The sequence below is a fragment of the Eschrichtius robustus genome, chromosome 11, assembly GCF_028021215.1.
Source record: "Eschrichtius robustus isolate mEscRob2 chromosome 11, mEscRob2.pri, whole genome shotgun sequence".
Lineage (NCBI taxonomy): Eukaryota > Metazoa > Chordata > Mammalia > Artiodactyla > Eschrichtiidae > Eschrichtius > Eschrichtius robustus.
This window is the reverse complement of record NC_090834.1, coordinates 106,906,844-106,933,328: the sequence shown is the minus strand read 5'-3', so window position 1 is coordinate 106,933,328 and position 26,485 is coordinate 106,906,844. Positions and strand designations below refer to the sequence as shown.

General features: G+C 57.8%; 1 protein-coding gene across 1 annotated transcript; it reads left to right on the top strand.

Moving 5' to 3' along the window:
- The first annotated feature begins 480 nt into the window (after window positions 1–480).
- Window positions 481–21,787, top strand: EHD1 (EH domain containing 1). The gene is made up of 5 exons (XM_068554825.1): window positions 481–1,077; window positions 4,621–4,718; window positions 16,439–16,851; window positions 19,159–19,323; window positions 19,765–21,787. Exons 1-5 carry the CDS (start codon window positions 674–676, stop codon window positions 20,287–20,289), a joined length of 1,605 nt encoding a protein of 534 aa, XP_068410926.1. The 5' UTR covers window positions 481–673; the 3' UTR covers window positions 20,290–21,787.
- The last annotated feature ends 4,698 nt before the right edge of the window (window positions 21,788–26,485 follow it).

Here is a 26,485-nt window from a genome sequence, read left to right as displayed (position 1 = left end):
AGTGTCAGAGAAGCAGGGGCGAGAGGAAGAGGCAAGGAAGGGCAGCGCAGACAGGAGGCGCTGGGGGTTCTGAGCCAGTGGGAGGAGGAGGACCGTTCCTGGGGGAACTGCGGGTGGGGCGCGTATTCAGGGTACTGGGGCGTCTAACTGGGGGTCTCGCCGGGCATGGAAGGCGCGCAGACCCTGGGACCTCCTCGCTCCGAACTCCCACTTCCAGCCTTCCCAATCGCAGCACTCCCACGAGCCGCCCCACAAGGGGCGGGGCGAAACAGGTGCGGTTGCCACGGCACCCGGGCCGGGGCAAGCGGAACAACCGGCGCTCGCGAGATTTGAAATCGGCCAATGGGAAGCGGGGGAGGGGAAGACGTGGCGCGGAGCGCGTGGGCGGGGCTCCTCCTTCACCCCTTCCCAACTCCCCGCGGCCCCGCGTGGCTGCGGTGCGCGCGCCCGAACGCGCGGCTCGGCCTTATAAAGAGAGCACGGCGAGGCGCGCGCTCCACTGCACAGAGGGTGCTCCGTGGGCCGTGCCGTGCGCCTGCGCAGTGCGGGACACTCCCCGCCCCCTGCCCCGCCGCTCCTCAGCCGGCAGGCCCGGCCCAGCTTCGGCTCCGCGCCCTCGCCCGGCTCTCAGCCGCCGCTCTGCCCTGCAGCAGCCAGCCCGGCCTCCGGCAGCATGTTCAGCTGGGTCAGCAAGGATGCCCGCCGCAAGAAGGAGCCGGAGCTCTTCCAGACGGTGGCCGAGGGGTTGCGGCAACTATACGCGCAGAAGCTGCTGCCCCTGGAGGAGCACTACCGCTTCCACGAGTTCCACTCGCCCGCGCTGGAGGACGCTGACTTCGACAACAAGCCTATGGTGCTCCTCGTGGGCCAGTACAGCACGGGCAAGACCACCTTCATCCGGCACCTGATCGAGCAGGACTTCCCCGGGATGCGCATCGGGCCCGAGCCCACCACCGACTCCTTCATCGCGGTCATGCATGGCCCCACCGAGGGCGTGGTGCCGGGCAACGCGCTCGTCGTCGACCCGCGGCGCCCTTTCCGCAAGCTCAACGCCTTCGGCAACGCCTTCCTCAACAGGTACCCACCCCTTGACCCGGGGGGCAAAGGGGGTGGCCGGGGTCCCGACCGTCCTGTGACCGCCGCCCCCGCTGTTCTTTGTCTCCGAGGCCCCCGCGAGACCCTTAGCGACCACTCCCTGGGACTGGGTCCCCTGCCGCTTCCCATAGAAAACCCTTACGAGGGGGTCTGCGAGTGGGCGTCGCCGGCTCCCCCGGCTCTGTCACCTCCTCCCCCCCCCAGAATTTTCCAGGTTATCGGTTTAACTCCCAACCCCCCTGGCAGATCCCAGACTCAACTACCCTCAGTCTTGGTCTCCACCACCTTCCCCCAGACTGGACGCACCTAATTCATTCAAACCAATCCCTTCACCCCTCCCTTCACGGGTCTGTTTCTTAAGTGTCACGGAAAACTACGGTGAAACTTTTAGCCATTCCCTTTGCTGGTGTGCTGTGCTGTGCCTCCCCAGGGACCGGTGGGAGAGGATCTGCTGTGGCCTGCTGAGTTTGGGGCGGCCTGCAGAAGCAGCAGACAGGGCGAGGACCAGCACTTCTCCCAGGGGCAGTTCTGAAGGTCCTGTGCTGCTTTAGGGGTTTCAGGGGTAAGGGTCTGTGCTGCCAGGCGGTGGGCCCTGGAGCCCTGGAATGAGATTCCGGCTGCTTAGACTCACTAGGATGTTCCCTAACCTACTTGGGCCTCAGTTTCCCCAGTTAAATGGGTAAAACCCTGATAAGGGTAATTCTCCGAGGTTCTAACCTTCACGATGCTATGAATGAAAGGCATTGGCCTCCTCTCTCAGGAGTGCTACAGCCAAGTTCACTTTTCTCTAATGGAACTCCAAGGTCCTACCCAATGGGGATTCTAAAATCCCTCCCCCCACCCCCAGGGGACATACCAAAGGACTTCACAAATTTGTCATTTCTGCCAAACCCCATTCAAGGAGTGACTCCACATGCCTTTCAAAGTCTCGTCTGGGGAAGAGCCTAGGAAAGAATCCTTGACTCTTGCCTTCCAGAAGGTCTCCGCCCTGTATGATCGCATTCCTTTCCAGACACTGTCCAGCCGCACAGGGTAGACCAGCTTGCCCTCGATCCAGGCCAGTGGCCAGGCCTACCTCTGTGCGCAGAGCTGACCTTTAACGGAGAAGACAGGCAGTCTTCTGTTGTCTTTTTGCCTCTCTCAGGCATTTAAACCTGTCTTCCTGTTTCACGGCTGATGGCGTTTGTGAGTCAGGGCCAGAGTAAAGCCCTTTGGGTGAGACTCCTGAAGAGGCACGGCCCTCCTAGCCAGGAGCCCGCCTCAGGGGATACTGGGGTTTGAGAATTGTTGTGCCTGTAGGTAGGCGATTGGCTGGCTGTCAGCTGGTGGGGGCCATACGGTCCAGTGGAAAGTCTGGCTGCTGTGCTGGGAATTCCAAGCATTATTAGGTCTGCTTTCCTGGAGAAATTTGGGAAGCTTGAAGGAAGGAGCTACATCTCCTGCTGCTGTCCTTCAGTGTCCACTTTTGATTGTGAGAGGTGACCTTTTTTGTAAGGAGAAATGGGCGTGTGACCTGTTTTCTGAATTTGGAGACCTGAAGTTTCAGAGCTGGGAGGGATCTTAGACATCAGCTAGGCAACCCCTACCTCGTTCAGGAAACCGCGGCTCCGAGAGCCAAGTTCACGAGCCTTCACGAGCCGGTTAATGCAGTGCCAACTGTCTGCCTTTGTGCAGCCAATTACCACCTCCTGCTACTTCTCCCTGAAAAAAAGAGCAGTTCAGGAGTGCCGGGAAGAGAGGCAACCTGATGATGCCAGTGCCGCAGGATCCGAGAGCCACACTTTTATTTCCTTCTGCCACCACTTCATCTCCAGAGGGTCCCAGAACACTAGTAATGAATGGCCCTGCCGGAAGGGGCCTCATCAGCCAAGGGTTGGGGTGTGGGTTTGCACTGGAGCTGAGGCCCCCAGCTGTGTCAGCCTGTGTAGTACACCAGCGCTGCCCAGCCAGCCAGGGCACACAAAGGGGGCTTTTCAGTGGCTGACACAGCCTCTCCCTCACTCTTAAAGAGACTCACTGAATCATGGACTGGACTTTCCGGCCTCTTCCCCCTAAGTGGCTGCTCTAAGGCTAAAATCAGAGAGAGCAGGAGGCAAGGCGCAGCCACGGTATCCTAAGAGTATCCTGCGCAAACTCATTGCGTAACTGGTAACTTGTAGCTCAAGATGAAATCTGTGCGGCCTTGTTGGTGAGGAAACAGGATTGGATGCATCTGTACTGCCTGCTCCCTCTCGTATTTTCGGCCTCACCCCCCGGGCTTTGCAGAGCGCCCGATCCGCAGAGATGTTAACTTACAAGGCCCTTCACAAGGCATTTTTATGTATATTGCTTCTCAGAGCCAACTCGACTGGAAGTCGTCTTGTTTTGGTTTTCTCTCCGCTGACTCCTTCCCCAGCAGGAGCCCCAGGTCGTGCAGTTCTTTACAGCACGTGTGCTCTGCTGCTGGCACGGTGAGGATGAGGTCCAAGGTTCCTTCATCCTGCAGGTCAGCTGCTTCTGCTCTGTTGTGCTTGCAGGCAGTACCTCTCACCCTGGCCAGCTGCCCCCGCCTCTGGGCCGCGGGTCACTTGTGGGGTGGGACCAAAAGGGGAAGCTAATCATGGCAGATCCCTAGACAATGGGCCAGTATTTTCTCTGCTCACAATACCTTTTCCAGAGAAGTTTTTAAAGGAGGCTTTTCTGTGTCCAGTCAAGAATCTCTGCTATCGGTTGGGACAGCCCTTGCTGTTCTGGGCTGTTCTAAGCTCGGTGGGAAGTCGGGCACACACAGCTGAGTCGTGGTCCGTGAGTTGCCAGCCTCTCTGTTCTTCCTCATTCTGCCTTGACGTTGAGAGAATGGTGTCTGTACTTCCCTGCCCCACCATGCACCAGCCTGCGTGGTCCCCTGGCTGTCAGCGGCTGCCCACTGCAGTCCCTTCACCCGAGCAGCTGGGTTGAAGGGAGGGCTGGCCCCAGCAGCAGTAGGACAGGACCATCTCTTGCAGTGTGGAAATTTAGCCAAGTGGTTGAAAATTTTAATATGGAATTCCAAGGTCTCAGTTGTCACCCTTCTCTATTCCTTCCGGAATTGAATGGTGACCCTAGGCTTGTGCAGTTTTCACTAACACGTCAGCAACTTGAAAGCTGAATTCTCGAACTCTGGGAGAAAAGCTAAGTGAGGGAAGTGCTGATGTGGGTCAGTTGGAGTCTGCTGGTTGGATTCCCGGTTAAGACAATATGTGCAATTTGCTGGCCACCCCTGGAAACTTTTTTTTTTTTGGCCTCGTGGCTTGCGGGATCTTAGTTCCCCGACCAGGGATGGAACCCGTGCCCCCCTGCAGTGGAAGTGCAGAATCCTAACCACTGGACCGCAGGGAATTCCCACCCCTGGAAACTTAAGACAATAGAAAACCTCCTTTCCGTTCCTTTCTTCTGGAAAGGAAGCCAGAGGCGGAGACGAAGGAGTACAGAAATCACTGCTGTCCCATCTAGAGCAGCGATACCCGAGTCTTGACATCTCTCTTCTGGGCTCTTGCTCTCGTGCAGGTTCATGTGCGCCCAGCTGCCCAACCCGGTCTTGGACAGCATAAGCATCATCGACACTCCCGGGATCCTGTCTGGAGAGAAGCAGCGCATCAGCAGAGGTAAACAGGCTCTGACACAGCCCAGGGCACCTGGTGTAGTCAGACGACTTCCATCTGACGTCTGTGACATGGACCAAATGCTGCCCAAGTCTCTCCCAGCCCAAGTGAGAACCCATTTTACATCAGCCTTGTATCTGCATGGTACGCCGAGCCCAGTGGGGGCCGGAGCTTGCTTTTTCCTTGGTTCCCTTTGCTGAGGTTACAAGAGCTGTCAGGGTGAGACAACAGCCAGTTTCATGTGGTTTTCAAGCTTCCCAGCCCCTGGGGCCTTCTGGAAAGGAAGACAGGATCCTGGCTGGCTGTGAGGTCCCAGGAGATTGCTCCGTGCCTGGGCTCCAGGTACCTCAGCCAGCATTGCTGTTCTGAATGAGCCCCTGGCTCCCCTGGGGCTCATTCACCTTAGCTTGTGTTTAAAAGCTTTGCCTCCCAGAGCTGTATAAATTCCTAGTGGGTCCAGCAGGACTGTGAGAGAACAGTTTGACTTGAAAGAGCCAGCCAAAAGGAGAAGCTAGCAGGAATTTGTTAAACACGTTGGGCCTTGGAAATGTGTTTAAATTTGCTTAAATGTTGGTCATCAGTAGCCTCCCTGGGTGCCGCACGTGGCATAAGGTTTTCATGCGGAGTATTAGTGCACCAGGCCCATTCTAGTTGTGTAAACTCCTGTCTTGAGTATGCCAAGCTTTTCTAAAGATCTGGTTCAGGATGCACCTGAACTGGGTTATATTTCTGCCGCTGCCCCTTTTTGTAGAAGGGAGGGGAGCCTCACGCCTGAATGCTCTCTGGGAGGAGCATGGGGGCCGGCTAAGAGTGGAGGCTGCAGCTGCAAATGTAAAAATGAAACAAGATCAGACTCAGAGGGGGTTGAGGACAAGTGGCCAGATTTGTTTACCATTAACTTGCAAATCTCTCCTGTACCCGCTTTCCCTCCGGGCCGCCCAGCATTAGTGAGCTTTGCAGTTGAAGCCAGCAGCCTGAGATTTGGGAGGCAGTGTGTCTCTGCTGAGGCTGTGAGGGGGTGGGGGCCCCATTTTCAGTGCTGAGAAGCCCTGCTTCTCTTTTTTTCCCTGCTCGTGGGCCCCTGCCAGTACGGGATTGCATCAGAGCATACTGAAACTGCTCTCTGTCCCTCAATCTGGTTTAAACTTTTACGTTCTCCACCCCGATGATAATGACACTTCTAGGGGAGGCAAGGGCCAGTTTTTTCTTTCTTACTGCTGTTATTGTTCTAACCTGGTTTTAAGAAAATGCCTGATAAACAAGGCTTTTGCCCTGTCATTTGCCAGAGCAAGGCTAGAAAATCTGAACAAGTTACTCTTTTTTTTTAATAAATTTGTTTATTTTATTTATTTATTTTTGGATGCATTGGGTCTTCATTGCTGCGCGCAGGCTTTCTCTAGTTGCGGCAAGTGGGGGCTACTCTTCATTGCAGTGCGCAGGCTTCTCATTGCGGTGGCTCCTCTTGTGGTGGAGCGTGGGCTCTAGGCACATGGGCTTCAGTAGTTGTGGCGCGTGGGCTCAGTAGTTGTGGCGCACGGGCTTAGTTGCTCCACGGCATGTGGGATCTTCCCGGACCAGGGATCGAACCCATGTTCCCTGCATTGGCAGGCGGATTCTTAACCATTGCGCCACAAGTGAGGTCCCTGAATTAGTTACTCTTAAAGAGAAAGACCCACAAAAGGGAATTTATTCTCCATCTACCTCCAGGACTGAGCTATCCTGGAGGGACTTTCTTTGAAGCTCTGTAGAGTTATGTCTTTAATGACCTGGTGGAATATGCTGGGGAGGAGTTCTCCCAGCTGGGAGCTATCAGATCAGATAGGTCAGTTGATGTGAACGCATCTTTGGATAAGGGACAATAATAGCTCAGAAAAAGAGGCTTATTCTCCCCCAAATGCCATACTCCTTATAACCTTCAGAGCTGGCAGTTAAGGTGTTTGAAGGAGGTCTTCCCTGGTGGCGCAGTGGTTAAGAATCCGCCTGCCAATGCAGGGGACACGGGTTCGAGCCCTGGTCCGGGAAGATCCCACAAGCCGCGAGCATCTAAGCCCGTGCGCCACGACTAGTGAGCCTGCGCTCTAGAGCCCGCGAGCCACAACTACAGAGCCCGTGGGCCGCAACTACTGAAACCCGTGCGCCTATAGCCCATGCTCCACACAAGAGAAGACACCGCAATGAGAAGCCCACACACCTCAATGAGAAGCCCATGCACCGCAACAAAGAGTAGCCCCCGCTTGCCGCAACTAGAGAAAGCCCGCGCACAGCAACGAAGACCGAACGTGGCCAAAAATAAATTTAAGAAATAAATAAATAAAGGTATTTGAGGGAAAGCCTTAGGGTTCTTATGGCCCCTGTTGAACTCAGAAACAGCAGTTTTCCACCAGTGCTGTGAAGTTCCCCTGCTGGGCTATCTTTGACACTTCAGCCTGGGGCCTTAGTCTCAGCAGACTGAGGAGCTGGGAGTGTCTAACACTGTCTTGCTGCAAAGAGTATCCTGGCCCTGCCTGCTGGGGTGTTTCCCTCCCTTGCCTCCCCTTCCCTCTGCTTCCTTACCGCATTAGTAGAAAGGCAGACAGTGGTGTCCAAACTTGCTCTCTGTGGGACACAGGCACCAGAGCAGTGCCTCAGCGTGCTCTCCAGTCAGGCGCAGGGTGCATCTCACTGGTGGGGACCAGACAGTCCTGGCCCACAAGTTACCCATGTAGATGGCAGATGCTTGGGGGAGGAAGCCAGCAGGAGACTGCCTGTATTCCCCCCAACCCCGCTTCCTTACAGTGTGGCCCCTCTGGGTTCCTGGGCAGCCAGGGACCCTCCCCCACCCATCATGGGCAGGAAGGAGGAGGTTGGCTTAAAGACAAGTGCATCACTCTCATTGGAGGAGGGCTTTCCTCCTGTGAAATAGAGATCTTTCCCTCCATAACCCTAGAGGTCTTGGTTTAAAGTATTCTACTAACAGTTACCAAGTTGGGATTTACCGTGGGATGTGTTTGGAGTCAGCGTTTTACCAGTGGAGAAGAAAGACCATCGGGCGGTACCTCTTATACGTGGTGGGTGTGACCTCTGGGGTGGTGTTCTCCAGGTGGACGCAGAAGGGGTAGGTTTCTCCTTCTTGAAGACCCCATTCATCTGTCATTGCAAAGGTCCCATGTCACCTGGCAGAGGAAGTCAGAGTAGGACAGTGTGTTCCAGGCTCCCTGGCGGCCACCTCTCTGCTCCCTTTGCTGGTGGTGTGGAAAATAGGTGTTTCCCTCTCAAAAAGATTGGGCCAACAGAAAATGTGTGTCCCGGGCAAGCGGCATGCATTTCCGTGGTCTGTCAACCTCATTCCCTGGAAGCAGAGCATCCTTCTGGAGGCTGCATAGACGTTAGTGTCGCTAATTACATTTACTTCCAGTTCCCACCCTCTCTGCCTAGCCCCTCCTGACTTTTTCCCCTTTCCCCATGGTGCCTAACGTGTGCAGGAAATACTGTGTGGAAAGATAAGGTAAGGCCTGAGCAGGCCCAAAGCAGTCAGGATACACCCAAGGCTCTGCAAGAGACCCCTGAGAATTGCTCCAGGGAAGAGTAGGAGCCTCTGGGGGGTCTTGGGCTGCGCCTCCCTGTTGTGCTAATCTCCTGAGTGCCTTTAAAGATAAAGTTCTCTTGTGTCAGCAGAGAAAGGTGACCTGCGGGGACAGTGTTCATTCTTGGGTGCTGCCCGTGTGACTGATAAAGGGCATTCCAGAGGGCATCTGGGGCCCGGCGGAGCTGGTGCCTTGGGCTCCCAGGCTGCTGGCCGTCGGCACAGTCGTGGCAGGACCTGGGAGGGAGCAGGTCTTCCCATGCGGGTCCTCTGTGGGCAGCGGCCGGAGGCGCTTTGGTGGAAGCCTCAGCCCGGGGGTCAGGGGCCTGGCCAGGGCACCCCCGCCATTGTCACTGCGAGGCTGTGAGCTGAGCTGTAACTTTCGGGCCTCATTTTCCCCCGTGGGAGTCGAGTCAGCAAGGTCGAGTTGTTTCAGCTTGGATTAGGAGATGGAGCCCGGCCAGCCTCATGCCTGGCTCTCTGCTGGCCTCTGCCATGGGAACCAGCCCCACTCGCTTATCGCAGCAGCTGCATCTGTGAGGAAGCTGCTGCTCTTCAGATGAGGAAACGGAGGCTTAGCAAAGTTAAGTAGCCCAAGAGGACATACGCTAGCACGAGTTGGCGCTGGGATTCGAACCCAGCAGAGTCCTTGCTCACGCCGCGGTGTGCTGAAGACCGGTGCTCGGGGCTGAGGAGCTCTGAGAGCTTGGCTCGGACGAGCCCTTAGCCCTGCTAGGCCGGTGCTGTGCTGGGCTCAGCCCTCCCGGAGTGCCCAGGGGCCACACTGCTTCTCTCCCCGCCCGAGATCGGACTCCCAGTCCAGAAATGGGCCTGAGGTTCAGGGCTTTGAACAGCAGTGCTGAGACCTGCTTTTTTTCTCCCTATTCTCTGCCTCCAGCTGGAAATTCCCACCCCTGCCCTCCCAACCATCCAGGGACAGGCCTTAGGAGCCCTGGCTATGGCTGGCCAGTCCCCTGGGTTCTTACTTGTCCCCCGGGTTCTCACTTGTCCCCCCTGCTGACTATCCCTGGATCCCAGGCTCCATCCAAGCTCAGGAGCCATCTGGCTGAACAGTCGGGTAGGGGCTCCCTGGCCCAAACCTGGAGCCCTCTGACCCACGGTGTCCCTTCCTGCTGACCACCTCCTGAGATGCCCCAGCCCTAAAAGCCCTCCATGCCAGCGTTTCACGAGGGTTTTCTGCACCCCAGAGAATGGCTCCATGAGGCTGCCCCAAAAGCCTTGTGCAAGGCCGAGCACAAAGCTGAGCCCTGCGTCCCTCCTGGGTTCCCAGCACCCTCAGCACAGATGATGACAGAGGTTCGAGTCCCAGATCAATACTTAGGAGCTGGGGGCCCTAGGGAGTTGCTGCACCCCTGGGAGCCGCATCAGTAGAACAGGAATAGCAGTACCAGCTTCTTGGTTCTTGTCGATGATTGCACGAATTTACGTGTGTTAAGCTCCTACCCTAGTGCCCGCTGCCCAGTTCAGTGTCCAACAAATGTCAGCTGAGTAAAAGTACACTGAAAAACCAGCGATTCTCAGACTTTGATGAGGAAGAGCTTTCTCTGAATAACAGCCCGAGGAGGCTGGGAGAGGGGGAAGCATTGACTCAGCAGGAGTTTCCCTTCAGACTCCAGGACCTCCTCTGGTGGGGGCCCAGCCTCCGCACAGCTACCCTCCTCGGGGCCTTCCTCTCGTCGCCTCCCCACCCGCCCGTCCAGCCACCCCCACTGCCCCTGTCCAGCTTTTGGCCGCTCTGCCCGCGGGGGAGTGGACCAGCCCCTGCTGGCGCCCCACCTGTTCCCCGACAGCTGCCTGAGCGCCTGCAAATGCTCGGTTTATATTTGGGGTACGAGGCATTCTTCACGCGTTCGAAGCAGTCGTTGCCTACACACCCATCGGAATCTGAGCTTCTTGGGCCCAAATACAAATCCTGTGAGTAAAGGACCGCAAACATTTACGAAGCTCTTACAGCGGGCCAGGCGCTCACTCGCTCACACAGCGGAAACCTGCTGTCTTCACGTTGCAGTTGAAGAAACAGAGGCTCGGAGAGTAGAAGGTTCAGGCCTGATTCCAGAGTCCTTCTGCCCTTCCCCCTGGTCTCCCCTGCCGCTGCCCCCCTAACCCGTCCTTTGTTGCTGATTTCTAGGCCAGATTTATTGAGATCTGTGTTATATACGGTAAAATTCACCCAATGCACCAGTCGTGTAACCACCACGACGACCAAGATACAGAGTTTCCATCACCCCAGAAAGTCCCCTGCACCCCTTTGTAGTCCCTCATCAGGCAACCACTGATCTTTGCCCCTAAAGTTGTGCCTTTCCAGAATGTCAGAAATGGAATCATACAGTGTGAAGCCTTTTGTGTCTGTCTTGCACTTAGCATGTGCTTTTGAGGTTCATCATTTCTTTGAGAGTCTGCAGTTCATTCCTTTTTGTAGCTGTTGTACCCCGTGATACGGCTGTACCGTAACTTGTCATCCATCCTCCTATTGAGGGGCATCTGGGTTTCCAGTTTGGGGCAGTTTTGAATAAAGCTGCTATAAACCTTCGTGTAGAGTACAAATTTTAATTTCTGTTTCTTTTTTTTTTCTTTTTTTGGCCGCGCCTCGTGGCATGTGGGATCTTAGTTCCCTGACCAAGGCTTGAACCCGCCCCCCAGCATTGGAAGCGCGGAGTCTTAACCACTGGACCGCCAGGAAAGTCCCAATTTCTCAGTTTCTCTCGGGTAAACGCCTAGACGTGGGAGGCCCCTTTCTCCCAACCTCTGTGCCTCTGGAAGGGTCCTTCCCTTAAGAACTTTAGCTTCAGGAAGCTCAGAACAAGTCCTCATGGTGTAGATTCTTAACTCTTTAATCTCTCCCGTGCTCCTGCACCCCTTCCCGGCCCCGGCACGGGTTAAGCGTGGTGATGGGAGCCATGGCAAGAAACGTGGAGGCCCACGTAGCTTGAATGGCAGGAAACAAAAGTCGATTGGAGACAAACCCTCTATTGTTTGCATTCTAGAAACTTCTGGAGTGTCTGGAGCAGCGTTTCCCCCAGCTACTGCAACTACCTGTGTTTGGAGGGTGCTGGGCTAGGGTGAGGACACATCACAACTGCTCCCTCTTCACCTCGGTGTCGGAGGGTGGGAAGGCAGACCCGGTGAGGAGGGCAGCCAGCACTGCAGAGGCAGGACCCCTGGAGCACCCGGGCCCTGCAGGAGGCTTGGTGGGAACAGAGCCAAGGTGAGAGGCAGGCTTGGGCCTCCTGTCTACACAGCCCGTGTAAAATACGCATAACGTAAGATTTACCATTTTAACCATTTTTAAGTGCACAGTTCAGTGGCATTAAGTACATTCTCATTGTTGTACAAACATCACCACCATCACCTCCAGAACTTTTTTTCTCTTCTCAAACTGAAACTCTGTTCCCATGAAACTACAACTCCTTTCCCCCTCCCCAGCCCCTGGCCCCCACCGTTCTACTTTCTGTCTCTGGCTTTGACTTTAGGCACCTCATACCAGTGGAATCATACCCTGTGACTGGCTTATTTCATCATTTCATAATGTCTTCGAGGTCCCAGAACTTTCCGAGCCAGAGCTTGTCTCTTATCAGTGCTGGCTTTTACTCACATCGCAGGGTCAGCCCTTTCTTTCCAGTTCACCCCCTCCGGCTGTGTTGTCTGTGTCCTTTGTGGGGGTCAGCACCTCACGACTGTCCCTCCTGAGGCGGATGAAGCTGCAGCGTTGTGTTCGCACCTGGCGCGTGGGCCGTGGTGTCCTCCTCACCGGGCGCCCGTGCCTTCCTGCTTCTGCCGAGGAGTTGCCGTGCATCAGGTGATGTCTGATGCCTGGTCCTGCCGCCAAGGCCGACCTCTAGGTTGTCCCAGAGCCTGAAGGCCCAGTGCCTGGGGCAGTGCTGGGGGCAGAGTGCTCCTCTCTGGATGTGTCCCTGGTCCCTGCACTTGTCACCTGCCGCCGAGCCCCAGGCTGATGGTGGCCGCTGGGCTGCCTGGCCAGTGCGGGGACTCGGTCAGTGCTCTCGGCACTGCAGACGTGGGTCAGTCCAGCCCTTGTTGCCTGTGGAGACACGCGGGCTGAGTGAGGGGTTGGCGGGCTGGGGGGTGTCAGGTGGGCCTGGGGAGGCTGCGGCCATGTGGTAGGACGTGGTCCTCCACCTGTGATGACATCGCACAAGCCTGAGCCTTGTGACCCTCTGCATGACCTGTGGGCGTGCTTGGCCAGCCACCGGCTCTCTCTCACCAAAAGTGTGAGCACTTTCCATATAAACAGGAAATTTCATTCACCTACAAAAAAATGGGCTTAGCTCTGTTGGCTCCCAACTTGAGGTGCTGGCAAGTAACTGGGTCTGCAGGCGGGGCCGTGCGGGGCGCTCGCTCTGGCTGGGGGCTCGTGGACCTGGTGCCTCATTCATAGGCTTCTCCTCTCTCCCCTCCTCCCCCTCCTCCTCCTCTCCCCCCATCATCTGCCCCCGCTCCCGCTGCCACTGGGGGAAGGGAGGAATGAGGCCACACTGGGTGGAGTCCGGGGGTGACCTCGGCTCCCTGCATGCCGTCCTCACTCCCTGGCCAAAGCTAACTTGGCCTCGAGCCCAGCCCATCAGGGCCCCCCTGTTCCCAGTCCCTCGGTTTCGGCATTGCCGCCTCCCCAGCTGTGTGAATCTGTGGTCGTTTGAACTTGCGGCGGTCTGAGGACAAACAGTCTGACGAGGGGAGAAGTTGAGCCTCATTGTTGCTGAGAGAGCAGCAGTTCAGTCCTGAGTCATCGTTTTTTCAGCGCCGACCTGCCGTTCCCAGAGCCGGCCATAAAAGGCGGTGGCGGCGAGGCCGGGCTGGCCCCACTCCCTGCCCGTGTCCCTCGGCCTGCTCCTTGTGTCCGGGGACGTAGGGACCTTGTACTTTGGAACCAGCAGCCTGGTGGTGGCTGGTGGCGGGCGTAGGAGTAACCTGGCCCTTGCTCCTGGCCTTCCCACGTCCTCTGAGCGTGGGGAATCTGGTAGTCCGGCCCTTTCCTTTGTCTGCATGGGCCTCTGGAAGACTGATGGCTCCCCTGCCCAGGCTCAAGTTCAGGTTCACAGGGGCTTTGCTGCCACCAACTCCACTGCTATGCTGTTAAGAAGCTAGGGACTTCCCTGGTGGCGCAGTGGTTAAGAATCCGCCTGTCAATGCAGGGGACATGGGTTTGAGCCCTGGTCCGGGAAGATCCCACATGCCGCGGAGCAACTAGGTCCGTGTGCCACAACTACTGAACCTGCGCTCTAGAGCCCGCGAGCCACAACTGCTGAGCCCGTGTGCCACAACTACTGAAGCCCACGCACTTAGAGCCCGTGCTCTGCAACAAGACAAGGCAAAGCAAGGAAGAGTAGCCCCCGCTCGCCACAACTAGAGAAAGCCCACACGCAGCAATGAAGACCCAGTGCAGCCAAAAATAAAGAAATATTTTTTAAAAAGCAGGCTGTTTCCCCCTGTGCTGCAGTGGGAACAGGTTGCCCTGGCGAGGCCGCAAGCTAGATCCACAGAAGCTATGCATTTGGGGTTTTCTTTGAGGTTCGGTGTCTTGCCATGAGGACAACACTGGCCTCCAGCCTCAGAGCCAGGCTGATCATTTGTCACCTTAGTTTCTGATCAGTGATCCAGCCCCAGCCCCTCAGCCCTCGTTCTAGGGGGCCCTGCCTCTTCCCGTCCTGGGCCTGCCCGACCCACGGGTGTCGCTCTGGTGCTGGGGCCTGTGCTGGGAACGCAACACGTCACCTCATTTAATCCTCCCTGTGATCTTAGGAGGAGGAATTGTTATTTGACTTTTACAGATGAAAAAGTGTTAACTCAGAAGTTAAGAACTTGGGGTCACAGAGTCAGTGGCTGGAGCCGGGAGTTAAATCCAGGGCTTTCTTACTAAAAACCTGTGTTGTTTCTGAGTGCTTGGGTGCGGGGAGAGGCCGCCAAGGCTGCGGCTTCAGGTGCGCAGACAGCTCTGGAGCCCACTTGAACCTGGGGATGGGGCGGCTGGAGTGTTTGTCTAACCAGGCACAGCTTCACCCCAGGCACGCCCCGCACGGCGCTCTCTATCTTAAAGTACCCCCAGCCCCCAGGGGGTGTTCCGGCCGGAGTGGAGGTGGCCTCGTGCGCTGTCTGTGGACTCCCATTCAGCCCCGGAGGCTTGGCGGGACAGCTCAGCCCACGCCTTACAAGAGGGGCGGTGAGGGCTGCCCTCCCCGTGGCACCGTGAGTCACTCTGGGCCTTTTGTTGACACTTGGTCCGTTTCTTTGGTCTGCCCTCTACCTGCTGCTTTCCTGATTCCTGCCATCTAGAGAAGGCATGTCTAAATCCCAGCCTGGTGGCGGTGGGGGGTTGGTTTTGGCCTGTTTCTGGGCAGCGTCCCAGGCTCTTCTCTATAGGAGTGCCTTCTCTGGCTTCTCGGGGGCGTGACTGTGCTCTGGGAAGGACACAGCGGTTCCTAAGAGGGCCAGCCTGCATTGGGGGTGGCCTGTGGCCTGCCGGTGAGGAACAAGGGGACTTGCCCGGAGTCACCCAGAGAGATGGCGGCTCGGGGGCTGGGACCCAAGCTTCCCAAAGACTCTTGGGCCATCGTTTCCACATGGTCTGCTATTCCTTAGTAGTCTAAAAAGATAAGAAACAGAATTTTCGCTTCCTCCGGGGACAGTGCAAGAAGTGGAAACTTTTTTTTTTTTTTTTAATTCATTTTATTTATTTATTTTTGGCTGCATTGGGTCTTTGTTGCTGCGCGTGGGCTTTCTCTAGTTGCGGCAAGCGGGGACTACTCTTCGTTGCGGTGCGCAGGCTTCTCATTGCGGTGGCTTCTCTTGTTGCGGAGCACGGGCTCTAGGCGCGCGGGCTTCAGTAGTTGTGGCTCACGGGCTCAGTAGTTGTGGCGCACGGACTTAGTTGCTCCACGGCATGTGGGATCTTCCTGGACCAGGGCTCGAACCTGTGTCCCCTGCATTGGCAGGCGGATTCTTAACCACTGCACCACCAGGGAAGTCCGAAGTGGAAACATTTTGAGGTGGCATAATTGTAAAATAGGCTACAAATTAAACCGCTATTGCAGAGACCCACAAATCCATGGGCTTTTAAATCAGGTGTCTGATAGTTTGTGTGAAATACAACAGTCCAAGGCCATCCTGAACCCAGGGTGGTTATTCCAGCTCCTGCCCTCACACCTGCATTCCAGTCCTTGGGAAGGGAGAAGAGGACAAAGGGCTGGTGCACCTTTTCTTTGCTTCTTCATTTCTGCTGCAGAGGGGCTGGGAAATGCAGTGTTAAGCTGAGGGGGCCGTGAATCGAGCTAAAACTAGACAGTTCTGTCAGCAGTCCTGCTGCAGACGGCACGGTTCACCAACGGCCTTAATTGTTGGCAGGAAACAGCACAGAATAGAGTTGGGAGCTGGAGCTTAGTCCAGTCGCTTCATTTTAGAGAAGCGTTTAAGACCTAGAAAGGGGAGGTGGTTTGCAGTACTTAATAGGCCTGTAGAGCAGGGGTCAGCAAACGTTTTCTCTAAGGGTCAGAGTGTTAAATTTTCGGCTTTGGGGGCCTCATGGTCTCTGCCACAACTGAGCTCTGCTCTTGTAGCTCAGAAGCAGCCAGAGAGTACAGATGAGCAGGTTGTGTTCCAGTAAAGCTTTATTTATGAAAACAGGTAGTGAGCCAGATCTGGCCCCCGAGCTGTAGCTTGCAGGGAACGAATGAGAGTCCTGCAGAACAGGGAGCCCAGCACATAGCACCGGACAAGCAGCAGCTGTAGGTCTCACTGCTGTAATTGTCGCTGCTGTGCAGGGGCACCCAGCCAACAGCCCCCAAATCTGTTCTTGCCGCCCGGCGTTGAGCTGTGCTGCTGGGGTCTCCTCCTCACTCTTGCCATAGTTCGACCCACTTTAGAGCTTGGACTTTGTGACTTCCCTTGCCCTATTTATTTGTTAAGTGCCTCTTCGTGCCAGGTGCTGCATGGGTGCGGGTGTTACCATGGTGGGTACGGAAGTAGGGGAGGCCTGATGAACCTGCCCTCAGGGCACTGTGCTGTCCACATAAGTACATTCTGGAAATTTAAATGACCCCAGGCTGAGAAGTACCAGGCCAAGTCAGGGACGAGAGCCATCAGACCACCTGGCCCCTGGCGCCCCTGACTCGCCCTTCTCTTCCCGCAGGTTACGACTTCGCGGCCGTCCTCGAGTGGTTCGCTGAGCGGGTGGACCGCATCATCCTGCTCTTTGACGCCCACAAGCTGGACATCTCCGACGAGTTCTCGGAAGTCATCAAGGCGCTCAAGAACCATGAGGACAAGATCCGCGTGGTGCTGAACAAGGCCGACCAGATCGAGACCCAGCAGCTGATGCGGGTCTACGGGGCCCTCATGTGGTCCCTGGGGAAGATCATCAACACCCCCGAGGTGGTCAGGGTGTACATCGGCTCCTTCTGGTCCCACCCGCTCCTCATCCCCGACAACCGCAAGCTCTTCGAGGCCGAGGAGCAGGACCTCTTCAAAGACATCCAGTCTCTGCCCCGAAACGCCGCCCTCAGGAAGCTCAATGACCTGATCAAGCGGGCGCGGCTGGCCAAGGTAAACCCAGGGTGGGGACGCAGCCCCAGGGGCCTCTGGGATGGCCACTCGAGGCCCCGGGATAGGATGCCCAAGACCCTGCCCTGCAGACCCGTGGCCGCCCTGTGCCATGCCTTGTCTGAACCTGTCCTCTTGTGCCCCCGTGGGAGCAGCCTTTTCCTGAGATTCTTTTTAACACATATAAACATCAAATAAGAAGGTACCACTGTGCCGGGGGCAGCCTGGGGGGTGGAGAGTGGGTGAGGACGCTGCTCGAGGGCTCATCAGTTTCCCCCCAGGTCTGCTGAGCACTGGGGTGCACGCAGCATGTGCTGGGTGCTAGGGACGCAGTGGGGACTGACAGGTCCCCACCCTCCTAGCACTTGTCAGCCGTACAGGGGAAAGCAGAACACATAAAGGAAAAGAAAGTACGATTTATTTGTATTGTCGGGGTCGGCCCGGGATGAGCTGACCTGGGAGGGCGGGCTAGACTGGGGGGCCTCGGGCGGGAGACGATGCTTAGGCCGAGACAGGAGGTAGTTAGTGGAGAGACGGGGCGCAAACCCGCGGGCCCAGGGAGAGCGCTGATGGCCTCTGCCCCAGAGGCCTTGTAAACCATCCCTACTCTTCCATGGAAGCACAAGGCCTGCTGGCACCTGTGGACAGCATCTGAATTGCTCAAGAGTTTGGAGTCTCAGTGCCTGGCCGAGCACTTGAGCGGGACCCCGGGGTGGCTGGGGCTGGGGAAGGAAGGGTCATGCCGCCAGTGGGCCCTTCAAACGCTGAGGAGCAGAGCACGTCCCCTTAGGACACGATTTTGAATAGTACCGCATCGTGAGGCTCCCTTCTGTGTAGCCCAGAGGCTCTGGGACTCTGCCATGGGCCAGACACAGTGGCCCAGGGCACCCTACACTGTCTTGAGGTCTGGAGTCAGGTAGCTTTGGGTGCTCCCTGGCCTGAATAATGAGAAACGACCGTGCATCCTTTACCCCCGGCTGTGTCTCCTCTCTGGTTACCCAAAGTGCTCCAGGACCAGCAGATTGGAACTTGCTAGAAGCATAGGTTCTGAGGCCCCACCTCTGCCCTACTGAACCATAATCTGCATTTGGACACAGTCCCCTGGTGACCTGTATGCAAAGTAAAGATGCCCGCACCCTGCTCTGGAGGGTACAGGGCTGCACGTTTCTGTAGATGTCTCACTTCTGGAAGCTTCCTGATGAGTGGAACTGGTTCTGAGGAAGGAGCCCATGAGAAAATCCACATACCTGGCTCCTGGCCTCAAAGGGCCAAGCAGTGCCCTGAGCTGAAGGGGAAGAGGCGGTGAATGGAGGAGAGACCTGGCCTCCTGTTTTCCAGTCCAGCCTCTGCTCAGTCTCAGGGAGGGGCAGCTCCCCTCCTTCCCCGTCCAGCCCCTCTCCTGGCAGGGCTTCCAGTGCTCTCGCTCAGCCTCCTTCCAGGACAGAACAAAGGGCAGACTTCAGGCCCTGCCTGCTCATTTACAGAGATGGTGTGTAATCGCGTGGCCCTCGGGCACATTGAGTCACCCTGCCTGGAAAGCCCCAGCCTCTCCAATCTTGTCCTGCACCTGCTGTTTTGAGACTGTTTCCTTTTCCTGGCCTGAGTCGCTCTCTCTGCTGGCCTGTGATGGGCAGAGCTGTGACTGTGACTCTGTGACCAGCCTGCTTCCCTGGGGCAGTTCTCAGCCAGGTCTCAGCCCCCGGCAGACAAGGTCAGGCCAGTGGAGAGGTTTTTTTGGGGTGGAGCTGGCAGTCTGGGAGAAGGGGGCGTGAGGCTGGCTGGCTGCAGCCCTCCTCGGCAGGACGTTGCTTGGCAAGGCAGAGGGATTTGAGGGCTGTGCCTTTGCAAGGTTGCCAGAGTTACTGGCCCGCTGTGGGGAAGGGAAGGATGTGCCACCCTTCATTGGCAGATGTCTACCCAAGGTACTGCGTAAACCCTGAAACATCTGGGGAAAGCCTTGCGGGATTTTCCCAATCCTTAGTCATCCCCGAGGCTGTCAGGATGATAAAAGTGGGGCATAACTCAGGCTGTGTTGGAGCGCATGGCACCAGCATCCACAGACTTGTGTAAGCAGGATGGCACGGCTCTGCTTGGCTTGGAAGGAATGTGCTCGGTGTCTCTGACGTGCAGAGGGGTCACCGGGGAGGGGTGTGCGTGCCGAGAAATGGAAGGAGCACGGGCTTTGGGCTGCGGCTGTGGTTAGCTGTCCCGGGTTACGGTCCAGCTTTCCAGGGCAGCACAGGTGCAGGCCACGCTCCCAACAAGGTGCCCAGGAAGCACCTGACACCCACCCCTTCTCTGTCTTCACAGGTCCACGCCTACATCATCAGCTCCCTCAAGAAGGAGATGCCCAACGTCTTCGGTAAAGAGAGCAAAAAGAAAGAGCTGGTGAGCAACCTGGGCGAAATCTACCAGAAGATCGAGCGGGAGCATCAGATCTCCCCCGGCGACTTCCCCAGCCTCCGCAAGATGCAGGTACGGCTGCCCCTGGGATGGGAATGAGGGCGGCTCGCGGCACTGGGGCAGTGCTTCTGGAGGGAACCCCAGCTCCATGGGGCGGGGCCTCCCAAAGTGGAAGCAGCCCGATTAATCACCAGCGCCCCACCCGATGGGAGAAGTTGACCCAGGCCGTGACACCTCACAGGGGAATGTGGTGACTCACCCTGAGGGGGAGGGGGAGGGGGAGGGCGGGGCTGTGCCAGGCACCCCAGCCTCCTCCCAGTTAATCCTCGCCACAGTCCTGCACGGAGGGGGCTGTTTTTACCTCCGACTTAGAGGAGGGGGAGCCAAGATGGGAAGTGGTTGGGGCCGTGACGCGGAGCCACATCTTTCTGCTCGGGAACCCCTGCTGCACCTTCGGTGCCGGAGCCCGGGAGGGGCCGACCCAACCCCGTCCTTCCTCCACTCCCACCACAGGAGCTCCTGCAGACCCAGGACTTCAGCAAGTTCCAGGCCCTGAAGCCCAAGCTGCTGGACACGGTGGACGACATGCTGGCCAACGACATCGCCCGGCTGATGGTGATCGTGCGCCAGGAGGAGTCCCTGATGCCTGCCCAGGCCGTGAAGGGCGGTGCTTTCGACGGCACCATGGACGGGCCCTTTGGGCACGGCTACGGCGAGGGGGCCGGCGAGGGCATCGACGACGTCGAGTGGGTGGTGGGCAAGGACAAGCCCACCTATGACGAGATCTTCTACACACTGTCGCCCGTCAATGGCAAGATCACGGGCGCCAACGCCAAGAAGGAGATGGTGAAGTCCAAGCTGCCCAACACGGTGCTGGGGAAGATCTGGAAGCTGGCCGACGTGGATCGGGACGGGCTGCTGGACGACGAGGAGTTCGCCCTGGCCAACCACCTCATCAAAGTCAAGCTGGAGGGCCACGAGCTGCCCGCTGACCTGCCCCCACACCTGATCCCGCCCTCCAAGCGGAGGCACGAGTGAGCGACCCCTACTCCCACCGGCCGGCCAGGCAGAGGCTGCAGGGGAGGGGAGGGTCAGCAGTTCCCAAGACCATAAAGACTGAGCAATATTTCCTCAGCTCGCAAAGGAAAACCACCATCTTTATCTTAAGGCTGCTCCTGGGGAGGCAGGGGTGATACTCGTAGGTGAACGATGGAATTTTGTGCATAAGAACCATGGATATTTTTAATATATAACGTTAGAGGCAGCGTTCTTTCTTGCCTCCTCCTCCTCCGTCCAGCAGCCCCACGCACGCACAGCCTCTGTCCTCCCCGTCCTCACCTCCTGCCGGGGAAGTCGCCTGGCTCGCCCCTCCTGCAGCTGCGGCCCGCGTGTAGACAGGGACGCGGGTCCCGTCTGTTTCAGGCTGAGTCGCTCGGCCAGTGGCTTCCTTCTCCACCCGGCCTCGCCCCCTCCCTCTGCTCCCAGATTCAGTTGGTTCTTCTTGTGCCTTCCTCCTTCCGTTCGCAGCGGCCCCCTGTCCACAGGCCCTGCCTTCGCTCTCGTGTCCCCTGGCTCGGCAGTCACGGAAGCCAGGCCCAGCTGCCTGTTTGCGGGGAGTCCGGGGGACAGGTGGGTGTGAGAGAACATCTTCCAGAGAAATACATAAGCTAGTTTTTGTTCTGTAAAGTGACACCTTTCATACTTGACTGAATTTTCCAGTAAGTTCCCAGCCACTTGTTCAGAAGCTGTGATTTTTGTCTCCTTCCCCACGCTCCAGCCAGGGCACAGCTCCACTCAGGAGCCATGAGACGTGGGGTGCATGCAGAGCACACCCTGCCAGAGACCCCGGAGGCAGTGTTTCCTGCTTCACCCTCTCGCTTTCCTAGGACATTCTGGTACACCTCTCTGTCCCACCATTGGTGGGCGGCGGGTCCTCACGAACCTGGTGTGGCTTGGTGCTCCAGCCCGGGCCTGGTGGCCGGACAGAGAGACCAGGGACAGCCCAGCCCCTTCCCTCTCCCGCCTGACTTCCTCCCGTTGAGCAAAGGAGGGCAGCGCTCCACGTGGGTGTCCTTAGTATAGTGGCCCCCAGGCTGAGCAGCTCGAAACCCGAGCCAGCCAGCGGCCAGCGGAGGCCGCCCCACTCTGCTTTGCCTCGGCTGGGCTGTCGGGGGCCTGGACATCCCTGCCGGCCAGTGGTCAGCCACCAGGGCCTGGAGCCGTCATCACAGAGCCACTGTGGCGGGCGGGAGCAGGCTTCCCACCAGGCACGCCCTCGGGGGTCTCAGGGACTCCTCCACTCTGACCTCTGACCCCGGCCCACCCTCCTAGTGCTGCTCTCTAGGCCTCTGCTGGGTCCGAGTCTCCAAGAACTGGCCATGTTCCCTGCAGCCTCGGCCCACCATCCCACACTGTGTCCTCATTGGGAGTTCACTGTTTACGGTGCAGTGGCTTAAGCACGCTAGCCTGTGGGAAGGAAAAGCAAACTGAAGACAGGACTTTTTTTTCTTGCATTAAAAAAAGTTTAACTGCTGAAGCTGGCTTCTGGTGCTGAGATGTCTCTTCCCGGGGCCTGCTCCCCACGGCGCCTGCGGGGGCGCTGGCAGAGCATTCGGGGGGCCAAGATACCAGCGGAGACAGATTGGCGAGCCTGGCAGGGTGAGGCCTGCAAGGGGGCTGACGACCCCCCTTCCTTGTGCTAGATGGGGGCTGAGCAGGAATGGTTTTATTTGGGGGAAGGATGGGGTGAGGAAGTTGGGAGAGCCTCTGATGACTAGGGACTAGGCTGTGCCCCCCAGGGGTCGGGGGAGCAGGCGCCCCCCCCCCCGTGATCTTCACAGCATCTCCTTCAACCTGGGCTCCGCCCTAGCTGTGGACGGACAGGTGGGCGCCCATGGGGCTCAGGGCACTGGGAGGGGTCAGGCAGACAGGGTATATATCCTGGGCTCCGTGCTGGCCCCAGGGTCGTTTAGAGAAGCCAATACTTTGAAGGCGGACCAAGCAGGTAACACCAACAAAACTACAAAGGGTGGGGCCGGCCGATGTGGCAGATAGGGGACTGTTCGTACCCACAGAGGGGAGGGTGACAAATTGGGAGCCGACGCCGTGGAAGGGTGCAGATTTGAGGTGCAGTCGCGGGGGAGACTGCTGCTCCAGGCACACTTGTGGCAAAAGGCAGGACGTGAACAGGTGCCTGCGGGTTTTGAGGGCCAGGCTGAGTGCTCTAACCCAGGTGGCGGGCGTCCGGCCTGATGGCCGCAGAGGCTCCCCACCCTCCCGGCACCACTCATATGGTTCACCCTGATCCTCGTGACCCAGGAGGTCAGCGTTCTCTCCATGTCACAGCCAAGAACCTAAGACTCGGGAGAGCTTGAAAGAGCGAAGGTAGCAGGAGGAGATTGAAACCTGGGTCAGCTCAAGCCCAGATGGGGCGCTCCGCCGTGTTTCTAATAGAAAATACCCTCTCAAAGGAAAAACAAAGCTGATGGCTCACTTCGTCCCCCAAAGTCTGCAGCTGTAGACTCAGGTTTGAGAAACACACCTTGAAGCTTCAATGCCGTCACTCCAGCCCGGGGGCCTGAAAGCTTGGGGCAGACCCCTCTATTTCCAGGGTCACCCGAGACAGGGAGATGCTTGTTGAAGCTGTTAGAACACAAAGAGAACACAGGACCGTGCTTCCGGTCCCCCCACCCCCGCACGTCCCAGCGTGGGGTGGCAGGGGGCGGTGAACCCCCTAAGGCTGCCCGTGACTGCTGGTCTGAGGCTGGAAGAGGGGCCGAGGGCAGGCATCTGCCCCGCCCCGTGCAGCCCTGGAGCTCGTGGCCTGGTTGGGGTTTTACAGTCTGAGGGGAAGTCCTCTCCCGGCCGTAAGGGGGTTCAGGAGGGCCAGTGGGGTGCACTAAGGTGTGACCACCCTCCCGGGGACCAGCCCGCACCCCTTGCCTCCTCCCCAGCTCCCAACTGGCCAGGGCCCTGGGTGAAAGGCCCCCTCTTCAGAGGCTGGTCTGGGGTCAGGACAGGGCTCCACACGGCTGCCAGCGCTCCTGGCATCAGAGACCTTTGGGGCAGTCTGCCCACCCCTCTGGCCCTTGGGCGCCACCAAGTCTGCGAGCCCCGGGGCCCTCAGATCCCAGGGCCCAGGAGACACGGGGCGGGAGGGGGGCACCCGCTGCCTCCGGGCCCCCGCACAGCAGCTCTGTTTTACACCTGGAGGTTCCAGGTGAGAGCAATAAACATTTCTTCTGCTCTTTGATAAACAAAGGGTTAATCGTGACTCCCACCCAGTGCCCTCTTATTATCTCACGTGGGCTGGTCAGAGGACTTGCCCAAGGCCACCAGGCTGTGGCAAGGTTAGGAAGCCCACCCATCAGTCCTGCCCCTCAGCATTCAAAGCAGCACCTCAGGGCAGACAGGCAGGAGTTCGAATCCCAGCTCTGCCACTTGCTGGGGCTCAGCCGTCCTCTCCTCTCCCCTCAGGTGTCCGATGCAGACAGTGACCCCTGCTTCCCAGAGGAAGGGTCCATGGATGCCCGACTTAAGTGGCCACCTTTCCTGAGCACCTCAGGGAGGCCGATCAGGGTGGGGGTGAGGGTCGGTGCAGGGAGCCCAGCTCCCCGCCCAACTCCCAGAACAAAGCAGGCGGGACCCACCCTTCCCTAAAGCAACTTGCAGACTTGGTGGCGCCCAAGGGCCAGAGGGGTGGTGGCCGAGGGGGCTTGGGCCTGGCTTCCTGTGCTCCCAGAGGGATTGATAATTATAAAACCACATGGGGCTGCAGCCGCTGTGGCCGTGGAGCCTGGGAGCCCCTATGGCGTGTTGGAGCAGCACAGAGAAGGTTTTTGGAAGAAAAGCCAGGATGATGAAATCACCATATGTCCACCCATTTGGAGTGTGGACCTTTCAAAGGACACATCCTTGGTGTGCTGGGGTGAGCGGGGAGTGGGCGTGGGGGGCTGCCAAGGACTAGCGTGGGGAGTGGGGACCCTCAACCCTACCGTCTGCATCAGCCCCTTCCCGCAAGCCACCCCAGCAGACACACTTTTTTTTTGCCTCTCTTCGCGGCTTGTGGGATCTTCATTCCCTGACCAGGGATTGAACCCGTGCCCTCGGCAGTGAAAGTGCAGAGTGCTAACCACTGGACCGCCAGGGAATACACACATTTCAGTCAAACCTGGAGGCCTGAGCAGCAGTGCAACTCTACATGAGCTCCCGACCCTCCAACCACGTGCTCCTCCTAGAGAGACAAGCTCCAGCCACTACTGCAGGCCGCTCCCTGTACCATTTGCCGCCCACTCCTGAGCTGGGGCAGTTCTCTATTGCGTACAGAGACAGAGACCCAGAGAGACAGAAGTCACTCAACAGTAGGCAGGGCTGTAGGATCCCACAGCCGCTTCTCCTTGTTCTCTGGCTCCTGGGCCAGGAGTGGGGCGCTGCACTTCCGGTGTGGCCAAGGTCAGGGGCGGCCTGCCATTCTAGTTAGCCCTGCGGGACTATATGCTGAGAGCAGCTTCGGGAGGCAGGGCTGGGAGAGGCTCATCCTCAGCCACCCGGGCTGAACCTTGACCTTTGGGAAAGGGGAGCCACAGACCAGGGTCTGGAGGCCTAAGATGTGGGTGCGGATGTGACAGACCCTGGAGCCTGCCTTGTGTCTGGGCCCCTCCCAGACCCACAGGCATATGCTATGGGGGTCAGAAAACCTGGGTTCCCTGCTTTCCCCTGGGCTCTCACCTTCCTCCTCTTTGGGGTCCCCCCTCATCTGAACCGTCCTTCCCTTCTGCCAGGCCTGGGTCATTAAACTGACAGTTCCCTTTTCTCACCATCTAAGACCCTCCTCCGAAGCCTACATACATCAAGTCCACCACAGTCTGGCCTTCCCCTGTCCCCTGTCCCCAGAGTCCAGATGCCACACGCTGCCCTTCTGCTGCCAGGCACTGGCCTAGACCTGGAACCTGGGTGAGGAGCTTGAGGCCGGCACTACCCACCACCCACCTCCCACCTCCCCATCCTCAAGGTATTAATCTGTTAATAAGGGAGGGAAATAATAACTTCCTCCTTCTGGCAGGGCCCTTGTGAAGATAACAGATCTGCATTCACTTTGAAATGCTAAGAGGCACGTAGGAATGCAAGTCTGCTGCCCTCAGGGCTGGGTGAGAGCTAGTGCCAGCACCTCAATGCCAAAGGGGCTCAGAGGGGAGAGAGGTTATGGAGGAGGTGACCCTCCAGGAAGCAGTGACCAGTGACCAGAGGAGTGTGAATAAGGACGCGGTGGGAAGAAGGGGATGGTGGAGGTCTCCTGCTCAGACTCACTCATCCCTGGAGCACCCACCCGCTGGTCCAGGGCCCCACACACAGGATCAGAGAACAGATCTGCTCAGCAAAGCAGGCCCAAGTGCCGGAGCTGTTTCTGACAGCGGGGGAGGACTGGCTGCTTGTCGAGGCTGGAACAGAATGAGTCTTGAGGGGCATTCTGGCCTTACAACTGCAAAGCAATGGGTAGGGAGTCTGACCCGACCCCCTTTTACAGACAAGGAAACTGAGGCTTGGAACAAGGATGTGACAAAAAACGAATACAGGACCAAATAGAATCATGTACCAGATGGGCATGGAGTGCCGAGGGCCTGTCCCAGCTCCGCCCCATGAAGACCCCAGCAGGACACAGTTTTTGCTGTCTGGGGCTCTGTTTTCCCTCTGCTGCACTATGTGGGGACAGAGTCTGAAAGGCCAGGGGATGATGGACTTGTTTGAGAACTTGGCATTCAGAGAGGCTAAAGGTCACACAGGGAGTGAGCTGGGACCCAGAGGCCTCTCCAGTTGGCCCTTGACTGCTGATCCTGGGGGACATGGTAGGGTGGAGGCGGGGGATCAGGGTGTCCAAGAGGGGCAGAGGAGGAATGGCCCATCTTCCACCCTGGACCCTCTCCCTACCTTTTGCTCCCCAGGAAATGGAACCTGGTCCTGTCCTGAGCACCTGGCCCTCCTCTGGTCTCTGGCGCCCTCCTGTGGCTGCGGAGGGTGGGAACCCTTCCTGTGGGCCCTTTCCCTGCCCCGCCCCCTTAAGGAGGGCCTAGAACGCTTCAGGTGAGAGCCGGGAGGGCTCAACACACCATCCCGACCCTTGTCCCTCACCCCCTGCCAGGAGACACAGAGGCAATGACAGCATCCTCAGATTTGGGTTTGAATCCTGGCTCCCCTCCCGCCACCTGACTGACTTGGGTGAGACAGCCCATTGCACAGA